Source organism: Streptopelia decaocto (genome assembly GCF_964273445.1).
Source record: "Streptopelia decaocto genome assembly, chromosome: 3".
Taxonomy (NCBI): domain Eukaryota; kingdom Metazoa; phylum Chordata; class Aves; order Columbiformes; family Columbidae; genus Streptopelia; species Streptopelia decaocto.
Window position 1 is genome coordinate 120024469 of NC_138656.1, and position 17066 is coordinate 120041534.

Below are 17066 nucleotides of genomic sequence, written 5' to 3' on the forward strand. Positions count from 1 at the left end.
ACAGCCAGGGTCCATCCAGACTGCCCCAGGGTGGTCTAACCCTGCCCAGGGGTCGGTTGGTGGTCTGGGCTGCCCATGTAGATGACGAGAATTCACTTTTAAATTTCATTTCTAGTTCCATCTGCCAAGAAAATCATGCACAGGGACATGGAGTGAGCCCCAAATCTGTGCCCTGTGTGCCTGGACTGTGTGAATGGCTGGAGGGGGCCAGAGAAGGTGGCTGTGGGTGAGCAGCATGATGGGGAGGGTTGGTTGCTCATCCTTCCTTTCTATCACCTGTCTCCTCGCTCTGGTTCCCATTTCAGGGAGCAATGGAGTAGTGGGATGCCCCATCTGACGGAGACACCTCCTTTCCGTGCATGGTCCTGCGTGGGCAGAAAGCCCTGCCCAAGGGGCTGACCATCCCCAGCCAGACCTCAGCACTCCCCAAGCCAACCAGGAGGGGAAACGCAGACCACCAAGCCAGTGGAGCCTGGCTGGGACAGTGGAAGTTCTCCCACCAGAGCTTGGTGGCCACAGGGTGACACCAAGGAGGATGCCTTGTGGGCACAGACAGGTCCTTTGCCTGCAGTGACCCCCTTGGTGGGAGCTCTGGTGTCCATACTGACGTTCTGCTCCCATACAGCTGCAATGTCACTCACTGACTCTCAGGAGAAGACCAGGTGTTATGTCCTGGGGGTGTCCACCTTTCCCCCTGATGGTGTTTGATGATGAGACACGTGGGCTCATCCCCGGGGACCATCCTGATGGAGGTGTGTCCCAGCACCAGCTCTACCAGGGTGGGTTTGCTGTCCCTCATCCTGGTGGCCACGCTGAGCAGCCCCTCGCTGCAGAAGTCCCTGCCCGCGGGGTACAGAGACCATGAGGGTCCCCAGGAGGGCACGGGCCTGATCCAGTGCGGCGAGTACAGCAACCAGGTCCTGCCCAATGGCCGCTGTAAGATCGTGGCCACGTTGCCCCAGGGGGACGAGCAGCGATGCCCGGACATGTTTCGTTGCACTGATGAGGTGTCCTACTGGCTCCATGAGAATGAAGAGCGCAAGCAGCAAGTTATGGAGCTGCGGGAACTGATTTCAGAGCTACAGGAGGAGCTGAGGAACCACCGGCACCGCATCAAAGTCCTCGAGCTCCAGGTAAAGGGCTGCCCTTTGCAGAACCCTCTGCACAGCTGTCCCTGGTCCGTCCCCATGGTCCCTTCCAGCTCCCAGCAGCTGCAGGAGGAGGACACCTGGTGAACCATGTGGTGTTGTTCTGACCATGGCTGGGATATCCATTAAACCCCAGCTGCTCCTCCTGCCATGATCCAGGTGCCTTCCAGGGCTGATCTTTCCTAACATTAGCCCCAGACCCTTTGGTGTTTTATCTGTGCTATCTCCTCCACCTTTGAGCCTGCCTAGGAGGGGCTGCTGATCCATCCCATTGCCCATAGCGGGATCCAGGGCTGGACCTGGAGTTTTGGGTGGCCAGTGAAGGACCACATCTCGGATGGCCATGGCTGAGAAGGAGAAGACCTGATGTTCAGCCCACAGCACTCTTCCTGGAGTTTCCTTTCTGGTTGTCAGGTGTTGGAAAAGGCTGCCCAGGGCAGTGATGGAGTCACTGTCTCTGGAGGGCTGAACAGATGGAGATGAGGTTCTCAGGGACATGGGGTAGTGCCAGGGTGGGTTATGGTTGGACTCAGTGATCCTGAGAGTCTCTTCCAATCAAAATGATTCTACGATTCTGTGGTGCTCATCCCACCCCAGCTCCATTCGCCAGCCTCACAGCCTGAAGCTTCACACTAATATATTTTTTCCAACCTCGTTTGGCACCTCTGAAGCTCTCAGAGATTTGGTGTTGCCCCATGATTTTACCCAGCAAACCCTTGGCTTTCAGCAGCAGCAAGCAGCAGCTTGCCCAGGGCTGTAACCAGGCGCGGGGATGGATCAGGATGTGTTTTGCTGGCCATAGGAGTAATTTCCCAGCTAAGATGTCTCATGGGGTTGTTGATGAGACATGTGGAACATCCAGCAGCAATGGAAGAGCCTTGAGACTGCTGGGTGACCAGCACCTTTGTCTTTGCCCTTGGAGGAGACGAGGTCTGATATGGTTGAGCTCTGGGGGTGGTTTATTCTCTATTTGGCTTATTTTCATGCTCAACCTTGGAGCCCCTGTTTGGAAAACTCCTTTCAAGCAGCCCCACGGGGAAAGCAAGGCTGTGCCGAGGCTGCAGGGGCTGTTTGATGGTCACACTGTTGGGTGGGCAGCTGTGCCGTGGGTGTCTCCATGGGTGCAAGCTGTTGCTGGGGTGACAGAGGAAGGGAGGGGGGTATGTGAGTCAGGATGGGTGCTCCTGCTCAGGCAGAGTCACTCAGTGCCCCCCACCCAGGGTCCCTCCTCTCATATTGGTCCTTGTCCCCATCTTACCTTCTCACCCACTTTCCCATTTTCTCCTTGTGCTTGGACTGGGACAAGCTGGTGCAACAGGTCTTTGGTCTCTTGACTTCCCACATCTATCCCCTGATGACATTTTGGACTGTTTAATCTCTCCTGCCCCAACCCCAGCTCCCTGCACTGGCCCCAAAACACCTGGTTCTCCTTGGACCTGCAGCTCTTTCACCAACCTCTGCAGCTCAGAGCCAAGGAGGGAGATGGATGGTAACACACTAAATGTTTTCCCTGCAGTGTTCATGCTCTTAATTCATTCTTCATTTCCAGGGTCTGAAATGACCCATCCAAAGGCAAAGTGGTCTGTGGCAGAGTCTCTTCAGAGTCAGAGGGAGGACAAATCTCCCTCTGGAGATGCTGGTTGCCTAGTGGTGGCTCTAGAGGGACCTGAGCTGATGGCCTCAAGCAGGACACTCAGTGTTCATGAGGAGTCATTAGATGGGGAGCACAGGCTCCCAGTCGGTATCTTATCCATGCTCAGGTCCTGCACCTCCTTACCCTGCTGGTCTCCTCCTGTGCATCAACTGATCCATCTTGATGTTTGTTAGCAAGTTATACACACAATTAGGTTCACTGGGGAAATAGGAACACTCCAGGTCTTTCCAGCTGCTGTCATTTAGACCCCTCATACATGCATATACACACATATATGCACATGCATATATATATATATATATATATATGCACATAGACATGGATGCACCCATGCATGGTAGATGCTCCATCCCTGGAGACATCCCAGGCCAGGCTGGACGGGGCTCTGGTGAAGATGTCTCTGCTCATGGCAGGGGTAGGAAATACCTGATCTTTAAGGTCCCTTCCAACCCCAGCCATTTTATGATTCCACAATAGTCTCACACAGTCACACAAGCCCATAATACTCCTGATAATCATGTTTCCCCCTTCTTATGTGCTGCAGGGCTCAGGTGGGCCCTGTTCAAGGCCATGTCCCAGCAGTTCCCTTTCTGGCCCATCAGCAGTGGCTGAAGCTTCTGCTCTTGCTGTCTCTCTGTCACCCTCCTGGAAATTTCTATGCCTTATTTTATTTTTTAACCTTGTTATCCATTTCCCTGCTATTTGCTGGTTTGTTGGTTTTTTTTGTACTGAATCATCCTTAGATTGTGGATGCTCTCACATCATACCCTGGCTCGCCCGCCTGTGTCTCACAGCTGCACAGAAGCTGGTAGATGAGGGTTCTTCTGGAGCAGCACCAAAGCAGGGGAATTCCTCATGCCCACTTCCACGCAAGGGTATCTGTGAGATCCAGATGATCTCATAGGGATCTGAACAGCGAATGTAGACATAGATGCTGCTAGGACCTCTTGGATGTCTCCTGGAGGGTGAGATGACTCGGGAGAGCTCGTTTCTCCTCAACAGGAGCCCAGGTGAGCAGCTTTGAGGGAGATGTGTCTGTTTTGGAAAGCTGCTGGTGTTCTCACCCTACAAGGAGAGCAGGGGGATACAGGGTGGACCCAGGTGTCCTGGAGCAGCCACGTTCCAGGTCCTGTCTAAGTGTCTCCAGGTGGTTCATACATTGTGGACAGTGTCAACAACATCCATGCCACCAAGATACTAGGGCACTCAAGAGGGGAACATCCTGAAGTTGGGGAAGTGGCTGGAGCACAAGTGTGATGGGAGCGGCTGAGGGAGCTGGGGGGTTCAGCTGGAGAACAGGAGCTGAGGGGAGACCTTCTGATCTCTGAACTGCCTGAAAGGAGCTTGGAGCCAGGGGGCGGTCGGGCTCTGCTCCCCAGGAACAAGCGCCAGGAGCAGAGGAAATGGCCTCAGGTTGTGCCAGGGGAGGTTGAGGTTGGATGTGGGGAACAATTTCTTCCCCAAAGGGCTGTGGGGCATTGGAACAGGCTGCCCAGGGCAGTGCTGGAGTCACCATCCCTGGAGGGTTGGACAGACGGACATGAGGTTCTCAGGGACATGGGACAGTGCCAGGGGTGGGGTAACGCTTGGACTTGATGATCTTGAGGGTCTTTTCCAACCAAAATGATTCTGTGTTTCTATCTGAGATCTTCTGAGATCATTTATAGAGTTTCAGACCTCGACTGTAAAAGGCCCCTGAGCAATGGGATCCAGCTTGAGAACCGGCCCTGCTCTCTGCAGGAGGGTGGGCTGGACACCCCCAGTCATTTCTTTCAGCCTCAGTTCTTTTTTCCCATGAATCCAAAAAACCAAAGGGATGGGAGGCCTAGAAGAAGAAAGAGGAAAACCAAATCTGGAGAGTTCAGCTGATGAAAATGAATGTGGTACCAGAGTGGGGGAAAGCAAGAAGCAAAGCTGCCTGCTGAGCAGGGATTTATAATCAAACAGACGGAACCAGAGGCAACAAGAGCTGCTGAGCTCCTCATCTCTGCTCCCTGCTGACTCCGGGATGCTCCCATAAGGAGTTTTCCCTCTGTGTTGGTTTGGCCACTTCCCAGTGCCTGTGCCCAGTCTGGGAAGATGCTTCATCCCCTCGCATCTCCCCGCTGTGTCAGCACGGGTACGTCTCTTCCATCTCCATTCCTCCCACCAAGGAGCGGTTGCTCCCTTAATCCGTCTTCTTAAATCAGCCTCTGGCTGCTACTGGTTGGTCTCGCTGGGCTTTACCATCAGGATTTATCTGGGAGCTCGGCGTGGGATGGTCTGTCGAGCCGAGACGTCTCTCTGAGCTGAGAGCAAGAGGTTCTTCAAGGTCACAGCTCCTCTCAGGTTAACGGGGACACCCAAGTTGGGTCACAGAATCATTTTAGTTGGAAAAGACCCTCAAGATCAACCATCACACTGGCACTGCGCCATGTCCTGAGAACCTCATGTCTGTCTGTCCAACCCTCCGGGGCTGGTGACTCCAGCACTGCCCTGGGCAGCCTGTTCCAATGCCCCACAGCCCTTTGGGGAAGAAATTGTTCCCCACATCCAACCTCAACCTCCCCTGGCGCAACTCGAGGCTGTTTCTCTTTATCACTTGTTCCTGGGGAGCAGAGTCTGACCCCCCAGCTCCAACCTCCTTTCAGGCGGTTGTAGAGAACAATGAAGATGAGTTTGCCCCATCTATGTCCTTTCTTCCCACCCCATTTCCTTCCTTCTGACATGATTTAGGGAGCAAAAGGACCCACCTCATCCAGCCTTCCCTGTGCATTTGCAGCCCTATTGCATTTGCACACCTGGGACGTGCACAGGACCCCATGGTGCAAAAATACATCCCAGTCCCACCAGAGCAGAGGGACGCAGTGAAGGGAGCAGCATCAGGGCATTTTGGGGGGCAGTCTGGCTGTGCTGTTTTTAATCAGCAGCAGGAAAAAAAGCAAAGAAAGAGAGGTATGAGCTGTGGAGGAGGGGATTGTCTGGGAGAAAGCATCACAGGGTTTACGCAGAGAGCTGATGCGTGGGTGAAGGGAGCTGGAGGAAGCCTGTATCAGTCACAGCTCACAGAGCAGGTTGGGGGGACGGCAGATTTATGTTAGAGCTGGAGACACTGCAAGGCTGGGAAGGAAAACACGGTGCCGTTACATGCCATAATCCCCACTTCTCTACCTTCTCCTGTCTGGATTTGGGGATGGGGGAAAGCTCGGTGGGCTTTTAGCAGGGTCATGGGGGCAGTGGGAAGGATTTTATAGAGCTGCCGTTAGTTATTGGTACAATAACCCAGCAGTGGCGATGCCACCTCCTGGGAACAGCAAGACGCGACGTGTCCCGGCAGGACATGGGGACTGAGGTTTGGGCCGGGTTCTGGGAGAAGGTGCAAGGGAAGAAAACTTGCTCTGGGCATGCAAACCCCTTCAGGTGGAGGAAATCCCCGACCTCCGGCAGCACTGCTGCGGTTTTGCTGGTACTGATGAGTCGAGTGCCAGATCTGTGTCCCCAAGGTTATTTAACAAGCTGCAAGCTTGCACAGGCACCTGAAAATCCAGATTTACCCCTGATGCTGGGGATGGGGAGGTGAGAAAATAAACCCATTTATTTTCAGAGGCTTTGTGGTGGCTGGTGAGCCTGAGGCAGTGACACGGAGCGGGTGATGGAGGAAGAGAGGTCCCCATCAGGGGACAGGGAAGGGCAGTGCTGGTGCAGAACCAACATCCCTTCACTGCTGACGGGGCTCCAGCATTGCCGGACCCTGGGGAGGGTTTGGGGAGAAGGTGTGGAGCTGTTGCCTTGTCCCAGGGAGGTGGGGAGGGCTCCCAGGCTGCTGTGGGATTTTGGAGGTGCTGTTTAAGGTCTGCTCTGCCATCTAATGGACATGGAGCCCTGAACAAGAGTGACGAGTGAGTCTGCATGTCTGGTGTGTGCTGGTGGGCCTCTGGGTCTTCCATCTCCTGATACGAGCTGTGCACATCTCCAGCCACCTTGCGTGGTCATTTTGCACAGGATTACACAACGGTTGTCCCAAAAACAAGCAGGAAAAGGGTTATGAGAGAAGCTGGGGTCCTGTATCACACCCACTGCTTGCATAGCCTGGTTGTTGTCATTGCTGTTTACAGGACACCAGTGACTGCCCAAAGAGCAGGAGATGGCTCACCATGCTACGTTCAGATAGTCTGTGGAGATCCTTATAATGTTATAAAGATATCACATAGTTCAAGGGGAGATCGGACAGCTTTTTGGAAGGAAATCCCAAAAGTGGTTGCTAAATACGTATTAAGCACACCCATGTTGCGATGGGTTGCAGACTGGAGGGTGTTTGGAGAGGAACCCTATACTCTTGCGTTGCTCTTGCAAACCTGGGCTTGCCTATGTGTGGCCTTTCTGCACCTGAATATTAAGCTGCCTGTGGCTCCTACGATGGGCTGGGGGCTGGTGCAGGGTTGCAGGGTGAGGGTGCAGGCACCATCCTTGGTCTCCATGAAGAGCAGGCAGCAAGCGTTCCTCTGCCTCACTGCCTTCTTGCTCTTCTGCCTGCCAATAGAATCATTGAGTCACAGGATGGTTTGGATGGGAAGGGACCGTTAAATCTCCCCCAGTCCCCCCTGCCATGAGCAGGGACATCTGCACCAGCTCAGGGTGCTCAGAGCCCCGTCCAGCCTGGCCTGGGATGTCTCCAGGGATGGTTCAGCCACCACCTCTCTGGCCAACCTGGGCCAGGCTCTCACCACCCTCTTGTAGAAAATTCTTCCTCATGTCTGGTCTGATTCTCCCTCCTTTAGTTTAAAACCATCACCCCTTGTCCTATTGCAACAGGTCCTGCTCAAAGGTCTGTTCCATCTTTCTTCTTGGCCCTTTTCAGTCTGGAAAGGTCGCACTAAGGTCTCCCCGGAGCTTCTCTTCTCCAGCTGAACCCCCCAACTCTCTCACCTGTCCCCCAGCAGAGCTGTTCCAGCCTCGGGTCATTCCTGGGGCTCCTCTGGCCCCTCTCCAGCAGCTCCATGTGTGTCCTGTGCTGAGGCCCCAGAGCTGGACCAGCACTGCAGGGGGTCTCACCAGAGCGGAGCAAAGGGGCAGAATCCCCTCCCTCCACCTGCTGGCCATCCCTGGGGGGTTCCTTGGACCACGACCCAGTCCCCAGGCATCCCTCCATCCCACCTTTCTTTCTCCCTGCAGCACGAGGAGGCGATCGGCCGGAACCGCAGCCTGGCTCAGCGGGTGGAAGACCTGGAGCACCGGTACAGCGAGGCCAGCACCCTGCAGCACATCCAGGCCACGCTGCTCTACGACATGCAGGCGCAGATAAACAACATTTCCGTCCTGACCGACTGGGCCTGGCGCAACCCCACCTGCCTCAGCCCTGCCGAGATGAGGCTGCAGGAGGAGATGCACCATCCAGGTGATGGGGACCTGCTGGGGCTGGCTGGGGGGATGCTTTGTCCTTACAGCCTCTCTTGAGGGGTTTTGTAGGGAAAGGGTTTGGGAAAACGGCTTTAAATCCCCTTTGCATTGGCCACGAGTCCTATCTAGATATCTATTTTGAATGGATATTAGGAAAAACTTCTTCCCCAAAGGGCTGTTGGGCATTGGAACAGGCTGCCCAGGGCCGTGCTGGAGTCACCATCCCTGGAGGGTTGAACAGACATGGAGATGAGGTTCTTAGGGTCATGGGGCAGTGCTGGGGGTGGGTTAATGGCTGGACATGGTGATCTTGAGGGTCTTTTCCAGCCAAAAATGATTCTATTATTGTATCTCACCCAACCTGCCTTTCCGAGACATCCAGATGGGCTCCTCAGGGCAATGGACATCTCTGGGATGGCTTCCACGCTGCCTAGGAGAGTGGTCCTGTCCCTCAGTGGCTTCTTTGTCTCTCCATGGATGGTGAGACACTCTCAGGGTCCAGCTTAGGCTCTGACAAGCAGGTTGGCATTGAACTGCAGATCATCCCGCAACCACATCATCCTTCAGTGCAGGTCTGTGCTAATGAAGCCACTTCACTGAGGCGTGAAGCCAGCCTGCTGCAGAGGTTTTCAGCTTCGGGAGAAGCTCTGAATCCAGGATTATTTGTCCAGCTCCACTGTACGATTGCATGAACATAAAACTGGTATTTCTTGTGAGCCCTTTTCTCCACACCGTGCACTAAACGTCGTGTTTCTCTGCTTTTTCTCTCAGAGGTGAAGCACGTCAGGAACTGCCCCATCGACTGTGCTTCCGTTTACTACAACGGGCTCCGGCGCTCTGGGGTCTACAGCATCATGCCCTTGGTCGGAGGGATGCCCATTGAAGTGCTGTGTGAGATGGACACTGAAGGTACTGCAGGACACACCTACAACATCTTCTAGCAGAGCTTTGGGTGGGATTTGCCTCATCTGAGAGCTGCATCTTATATCTGAGTTATTTTGAGAGCAGCATCTCCAGTAGGGCTCTTCTCCAGGGACAGAGGACTTATCCTCTTTGCTGACTATAGAAGGGGTTTGAATGAATAGTTCAAACCAGACATTATGGGATTTAGTTGCATAAATACAGATGTTCAATGTTCTTTGAGATGTCCTCATGCATCCAAGACATTTGCAACACACTAGTGGATACACCACAGGGTTTGCAGAAAAATAAGCCCTTGTGGAGTGGCAGCTGGTCACTGGGAGGTATCTGGAGCACCTGTGGGTAGTTGAGGGCCATGTGTGGGCAACCACTACTTGTAGCTGTGCTGATGTGAGGAGACGGGAGGTAGATCCTCTCCCACAGGTATTTTGGAGTGTAAATGAGGGAGCAGATGACCTCGCACACCCTTGCTGTCTAAAAATCCATCTGGAGCACACTGCTGTCATCCCAAGGTGTAAACTTACTAACAAAATTAGTCTGTGACATTTGAGTTTTGGAAGAATAACGGCGATTATCAGGGAAATGGGGTGATGGATCGTCAGTTCCTTGCCCCACGGATCTGCTGCCGCTTGGGTGGATGTGTCACATCACACAACCTATGCTGGAGGAAGGGGTTCAGCTCCCCACACGCACATATCTCCCCTGTTGTGGTATCTACAGGTGGCTGCAGCTTTGGGATGCACGTGCTCATTAAGAAACAGGCTGTTCAGACAATGTGGTCACTGTTATGTCACCACTATTATTTGCATGGCTGTCAACACAATCTTGGACACTGTAGAGTGACAGACTGTACAAACAGCAAATAAAAAGATTGTCCCAGTCCCCTGTCTCCCCCGCAAGCTTACAATATTGGAATAAAATGAGAGAAAAGAGAGGGATTTGGACAGCTGGGGGAGCAGATGGACACAGTGAGACAATACTGGGAGAGCTTGTGTGCCTTGGTGGTGCTGCAGGAACAGTACATAATAATCTCCAAACTCCAGGATCTGTAGTTTGTTCCAGTCCCAAAACATTTGCCTCCCAAGAACTATCATCTCCCTCTCATTTAAAACCAGATCTGGGACAGTCGACAGGGAACATCATCATGAACCAACGTAGGAGAGGTAGGAGCCCTTTTCCATGAGCTATGATGGGCATTACATTATCCCCATGCAGCAACCAACATTGTATTTTGCCACTTGGTGGGAGTGGAAGTGACAAGGAGACACCATGCTGAGCTGATGGATCCTCAGAGGTGACACCACTAAGGGGTCTGTCTGGGACACCTTGGATGCTCCCTGGAGACTCCCGTCTTACCTTGTCTCTCTTCTGGCAGGTGGCGGCTGGACAGTCATCCAGAGGCGTCAGGATGGCTCAGTTGACTTCAACCGGACCTGGAACGAGTACAAGGAGGGCTTTGGGGACCTCCACGGTGAGTTCTGGCTGGGCAACGAGAACATCCACAAGATGACAAACCAAGGGGACTACTCTCTGCGCATTGACCTGGAGGACTGGAACAACAAGCACAAGCACGCCTTCTACCAGGTCTTCAGGTAAAAAGTGGGGTGGCCTTCTCTGCTTCTCATAGATGCAGCTTGCTCAATGATCTTCAGACATGGGAACACTGTTTAGATCAGAATGGTTGTATCTAGAGAGCTTTTCAGACTGGGTCCAAGTTGTCTGTCCTTCCTTTCCCACCTGGATTTGACCACCAGTTTTTGCTCCAGGTTGAAGCCTGGGTTTGAGCTAGAGAACGTGCAGTCTTGTCTGGTCATGGTCAACATCCACAGTCCCAGGGGAAGGGAGCTGTAGGACCTAATGGACAGTCCCCAGCTACTTAGGGATTTCATTTCTGCTGAAATCATCAACCTCTGTGTCAAAAATAGGGTTTAGAATCCCATGGTCTTGCTGGGAAGGTCCTCCGGCATCTGCCTAGTTTAGAGTCCTGTTTTGATTTTCACCCTCTTTACTTCGCGGTTTTTATTTGCTGGGCCTGACGTAATGTCCATTGGTGTCCATAGCTCTTCCTCTCCTCTGGTATTTTATTTATCCATACCACACCAGCCACATCCTTCCTTAATCAGGGGTGACCTAGTCTGTCCCAGATGAACTCCTTCGCTGTCTCTACTGGAAATGTTTGTGGGTGACTGCGGAGGAATCCACCATGGGAGGATGTTCAAGGGAGCACTGCACCCTGGGGACACTTGAAGCTTGAGGGCTTTGAGTAGACACCAAAACTGCTGGGAAATAAATAAATAAGTAAATAAATAATTTTAATGTGTCCTGGAGCATCCTCCAGCAGCAAACGTGTGCTCTGGACTCCATGATCCTTGTGGGTCCCTTCCAACTCAGGACATTCTATGATTCTATGAAGGGTGACCTCAATTTTTCTCCTCAGACGTCATGTGTAGTGGCAGTGACCTTCAGCCTTTGCTAGCCCGGGGCCAGGTTACTAATTAGCTCAGTCTAGGTGATGAGTGGAATGCTTGTTATGTGGAGAGGAGGCAGGGATGTGTAATTAGAGGGTCATTCTTGCCAAAGCTGCCACGGTCCTTTATTGTGGTTTTAGAGTCATGCTCTGCCCAGTTCAGCCCTATAACAAGTGCCCTGAGTCAAGACAAAATCGTCTACATCCCACAGAAGGGAAAAATACATCATCGTTGGCTTTTAGAGCTGATGAATCACAGCAGGGAGCCTGGCCAGAGCAGCTCCATGATTGCTAAGTGTTCACACCAGGAATGCAGGATCCAGGTTGGACAGGAGACTCAAACACTCCCCATTAAAAAGTCCAACCTTCCTTGCTTGCAGCATTGAGGATGAGGCAAACTACTACCGCCTGCATGTGGATGGGTTCAGCGGGACAGTGGAAGATTCCTTTGCCTGGTATCATAACAAGAGGAGCTTCAGCACACCCGACTCGGGGAACATCTGCGCTGAGATTTCCCACGGAGGCTGGTGGTACCACCAGTGCTTTTTCTCCAACCTAAACGGCGTGTACTACAAGGTAAGGGGGAGGGATGAGGATGCAAAGTGCTTCTTCTCCAAACTCAGCGGGATGTACTACAAGGTAAAGTGGGAGGATAAGGATGCAGGTATTAGTATACAAGGCCCAAGCCTTGGAGGAGGCTGTTGGTCCTCATATCATAGCAATCTTTCCTGGCTTGACCAACCTCTGCTCTCAATGCGCTGAGGCAATCCGGCCTTTTCAGTTCCATGGGCCAGACATGTCTTTTGAGACACCTCAGCATGCCGGGGTTTGGGGCCATGTGGTGGAAACTTGTGGTATGGACGACTCATGCAGCCATCCATGGGATGGATGGATGGATGGATGGATGGATGGATGGATGGATGAATGGATGGATGGATGGATGGATGCACAGCAGCTCCATTGGGACCATTTGAAAAATGTTGGGCTTTACTTGCTCTTTTCACCACAACATCATTAAATTCTTTGCTCAGAGCAATCGGTTTTCAGATGCTCCCATTCAGATGACGCTTCCATGTGTTTCCCATGCCTGACCATCCTTCTTGCTCTGCATCACAGGGTGGCCGATACTCCATTAAAAACCGCAAGATCCTGGGGCCAGATGGTATCGTGTGGTACTCGTGGAAGGACACAGACTACTACTCCCTGAGGAAGGTGGTCATGATGATTCGGCCGCGCACTTTCCGGCCCCACCTCTCCCCATGAAGGAGCCTGGGACATTCTTCATTTCACTAGGGAGAGAGGGCTGGAAAAAGTTTGCTGTGAGCAAAAACTGATGCTGGACATCCCTGAGGGACCAAGCCACCATGCTTGTTGCTGCCTGTTTGCTTTGGAGAGAATGGAACCAACATCAGAGGTGTCAAGACTTTCAACAAGTGTTTGGGTGGTGAAAGCTCTCCTGAAAACGTGGAGGTGATTGCTGAAAAGGGCTTTGCAAAGACAAACATGTGGCTCACCGTTTCACTGGGTAGCAGCAGGCTTGGGCATCCCCAAGGCTCGAGACTAAATCCAGTTGGTGATGGGAGTCAGCCACACACTGAGGTTGGACCTGATGTTGAGTGGAGATGTTGAGGTCTCTGGCTACCAACCCAATGGTATTTTAGAGGGAAGAGAAGAACTAGCAATCCTATATGAGTTTTCCACCTGGGACATGACAGACCAATTCTTCCTCTGTAAGATGAACACCTCTCTGATCTTGGCAAAGTTCATATCATCACGTATGTATTTGGTATTGAAGGTCCCACCACCCCAGGGGTGTGCTCGGGTGGCTCCAAGGGGCTAAGATGGCCCTGAGGAGAGGGCCAGGAGGTGCTGAGATGGCCAAAAGATTCTGAGATGGCCAGGAGAGGCTGAGATGGCCAGGAGATGCTGAGATGGCCAGGAAACCCAACGTACAAAGCCCATGGGCAAACGAGGAGGAGGGTCTGCAGTGGCCCTCGCCTTCCCTGGCAGGGGTTGTGTCACACATGTGGACACTAGCTGGCTGTGATAATAATACTCCAAATGAAAAGATTTAAACATTTAAAAAGCTGAATGTTTTCAACTTTTCCATTCCATTTTAACTTTTCTGTCCTTTGTCTGGCAAAGAACTTCTGATGAGTTTTCTGTCCACCCTAATAGTGGTCTGTAGGAATGATCAGACGTGATTTTAAGACTTTCTTACTGCCTTACTCTGGATTCATCGTTGCCGTCTTTTCATTTTCCGTTCGTAGCTGATGCAAGTGATCCTCCTTTTTTCCTGACTTTGCTTCCTCGCAGGATCAAGAGATGGAGGCCGGGACTTGGCCTCAGCCCTGATTGTGTTTGGTGACGAATATTTAATGAAATTACCTTTTTCCTGTTTCATGTGTGCCGATGAGTTCAAAGAGGGTTCAGTGAATGGGAGAGACAGATGTATCACGGACAAAGCACCGTCCCTCCCAACTACTTGTCTCCCACTTGATGTTCTTCTGGCTCCCTGATGGTTTCTGTAGCTTTTACACTGTTCTGGACAATATTTTGCCTGGAACCTCATTTTCTCATGGGCAGATCAAGCAAAAAAAAAATTATCTTCCAAGCATTCTACAAACTAATATCCCCCAGATAATAAAAGAATGTAATTTGTCTTTCCCTCTGTTGGGTTTGCCTTGGTAATCTTCCTTGAGGGGTGTCCCCAAGACATATCAGATGGTGCTTGGGAGTTGCCGTGGGCTGGTCCACACTGCTGTTGTATCATCACTTGTGGTGAACATCTGGCCGCTCCCAGATGTGGAAGGAGAGCTCTCTTGCCCTGTGGCACGTGTGTCTCAGATGTAACACCATTCCTTCAGGGTCCAATCTTCCCTCTTTAGACTGCAAACGTCCCAAAGACCAGGATGTCCCCCGGCTAAGCAATACTCTGTGAAGAGGCTGATAAATCGCTTGAATAAGCAACAACCTAATGAACTAATGATCTCATTATCATTATTCACCTACAATCTGATTTTGCACATTATTAAATACAATGATAAAGGTATCACTCTTAAACTGTAGAAATAACACACTACTACTGCTGAGCTACAGTTCTACCATCCTTCCCTCCCCACAACTCTTCATACCAGGGTGCGTGTCCCTTTTTAACCTCTTTTGGACACAGCCCCAATAGATAGTCCAACCAGTTGTCCAACGGCATTCCATGTGGCTGGGTCCCCAGATCAGTGTCACCACCATCCATAGATGTCCATCCTCCAGCCACCAAAAGATCCCATCCTCCTGTGTTCCTCACCTGCTTTCATACCTTATTCCTGTTGTGTATTTTTTCTCTGTTTCTGCCTTAGCACCTCTTTCTTTCAACCCAAATAATCTACCCCTAGTTACTTTTCGCCCCCCCTTATTAGTCGCAATTCTGTGACACCCATACCCATTCTATGGTTCTATGATCCTTGTCCTTGAATAGTTGTAATGACTCCCCCAGTTCCCTGTAGAGGCCTCAGCTGGTTATGGCGTCCAATGGTCCCACCACACACCTTGATCACCAGTGCCAGCTTTCCATGAATGAATGGCTGGAACCTTGCCCGAATTTAGAATTTCTGAGAAACCAGCACAAGGCTATGGACTAGAGGAAGGACATGAAGTGGCAGAAATGTCCCTGCTCAGTGTTGGTGACACACAAGCCAGAAAAAGCCCAGAACTTGACAGTGGGCTGGTGGCAGGAAGATTCACCTCTTCGCTTGGCGTCCTGGTGGCCCTTCCAGGATGCTGTTTCTGTAGGTGCTTTGATCTGTTACGTGTCACTTTGCAGTGGTGAACACTTCTTTCCCCACATTGAGGTCAGCAGCTGAGTGGCATCTGTCATGTCTGCTCTGCAGAACAGCCTCTGATGTTCAGGGGGTGCAACTCATAGCACAGGTCTTGCTTGGGCTGGGGTTTACGGATGGGATTGCATCAAGTAGGAGAAGTGGGATCAGGTACAGAGGTCTGCCCAGGTCTCAGCCCTGAGACTCTGGCGTGTGCCATGAAATGTCTCCTTGGGAGGTGTCTTGAAGGCACCAAATCTTTGTTTTGTGCTTGCCCCTTATATATCCAGGCTGTGCCCATGGGATGATGCTTCAGGAGAAGACTCCACCATGTAGGCAAGGACCTGGTCTCCATCATCTCTTCTCTGATGTTTGATGCACGATGCCCAGGTGTGAGGCTCTGAACTCCAACCCTTCACCCAGATGTGGGTGTCTTCTGCCATTGGAGACCAATGGGCTATCGATGGCTGGCACATGGGGTGGGCAGAGGTGACATGGGGTCCACAGAACATGGGGCCCTCTGGAACCAGATGGGAAACTCTAAGAACACCTCAAATGGATCTACAAGGTGTTTGGGGCATTGGGGTAAAACAGACTCATCTCCTTGATGCACACGCTGCCTCCCACCTTAATTTCCCCCTCCCAGTCCCTTTCCCCTTCCCAGCGTAAATGACCTGGGGATGCCCCCCCCAAAAAACCCACAAACACCACACAGAAGACACTGCACAGTTCATGAGAAAATGAAAGAAATGCCAAGGCAGTTTATTTACAATAGTTGTATACAAAAAAAAGGACAGCTCGTGTCACAGCTAGAACAGCCCCCTCCGTCTCCTTTGCTGCCCTCTCCCATGCTCCCCCCACCGGGACTGGTCCCCCTCGGGGCTCCAGGGTCTGGATGAGCATCTCACAGCTCACATAAAGAGATGTGGTTCCATCAGAGCTTGGGAAGCCTTATCTGACCATAGTGGAGACCAAAGGTTTTGTTAGCATCAGGGTTGGAGGCTGTTGAGGTGCCAGGGCATGGTAGTACTGGGACCAGTGCCTGTTGGCAACTGAGAGAGGAGGGGACATTGCCACCCCTTCCGCTGGGAAGGGACTCACTGCAAGTTCTCTGCTTTGCTCCCCCTCCCTGGAGGCAAAGGTCACCTAGGGGATTGCCCAGCAGCTCCCACAAAACACCTCCTGGGCTCTTGGTGGGTTCCCAAACTGGCCTCTCTCCTGCCCTGTTGTCACCAGGAGCTGCCATCGCTGCCCCCAGGGGTTCCTTATGGCCATTATCTTTTGCTCTCCAGGGAAGCATCACCATTCCACCTCCAGTTCTCCAGCCTGGGCTCCCCCAGCTCCATTTTCTCTCTTGTTTTTCCCCATCCCTTACATCACGCTTTCCGCAACCCTGCCTTGTTTTCTTCTCCTGCTTTCACTCTCCATGGGGGTGATCTTCCTTTTGGAATAACCACCTCTAAAAGCTGATGGCTTTCCAGCTGCTCTAACTGAAGAAAAGGGGCTTTCATCCGAGTTCCCACAAGGTGATTCTCAAGAGGTTCTTACAAAAAAAATGTAGCTCTTTGGGAAGTCATGGGGCTTTTGAGTTTCACCCTTGAAAAGGATCATCAGGGTCTCCTACAGCCTAATAAAGCTTTTGGAGCAAGTGACCCTCACCCTCTGACCACCTCCAATGGGGGCGTCTC

General features: G+C 52.0%; 1 protein-coding gene across 1 annotated transcript; it reads left to right on the forward strand.

Annotated features, from left to right (window-relative positions):
- Positions 1-710: 710 nt before the first annotated feature.
- On the forward strand, positions 711-12829 carry LOC309438081 (techylectin-5B-like; the record flags this gene model as incomplete). The annotated part of the gene is made up of 6 exons (XM_082048988.1): positions 711-1133; positions 7954-8176; positions 8950-9087; positions 10475-10691; positions 11947-12142; positions 12683-12829. 6 exons carry the CDS (start codon positions 711-713, stop codon positions 12827-12829), a joined length of 1344 nt encoding a protein of 447 aa, XP_081905114.1.
- Between the last annotated feature and the right edge of the window lie 4237 nt (positions 12830-17066).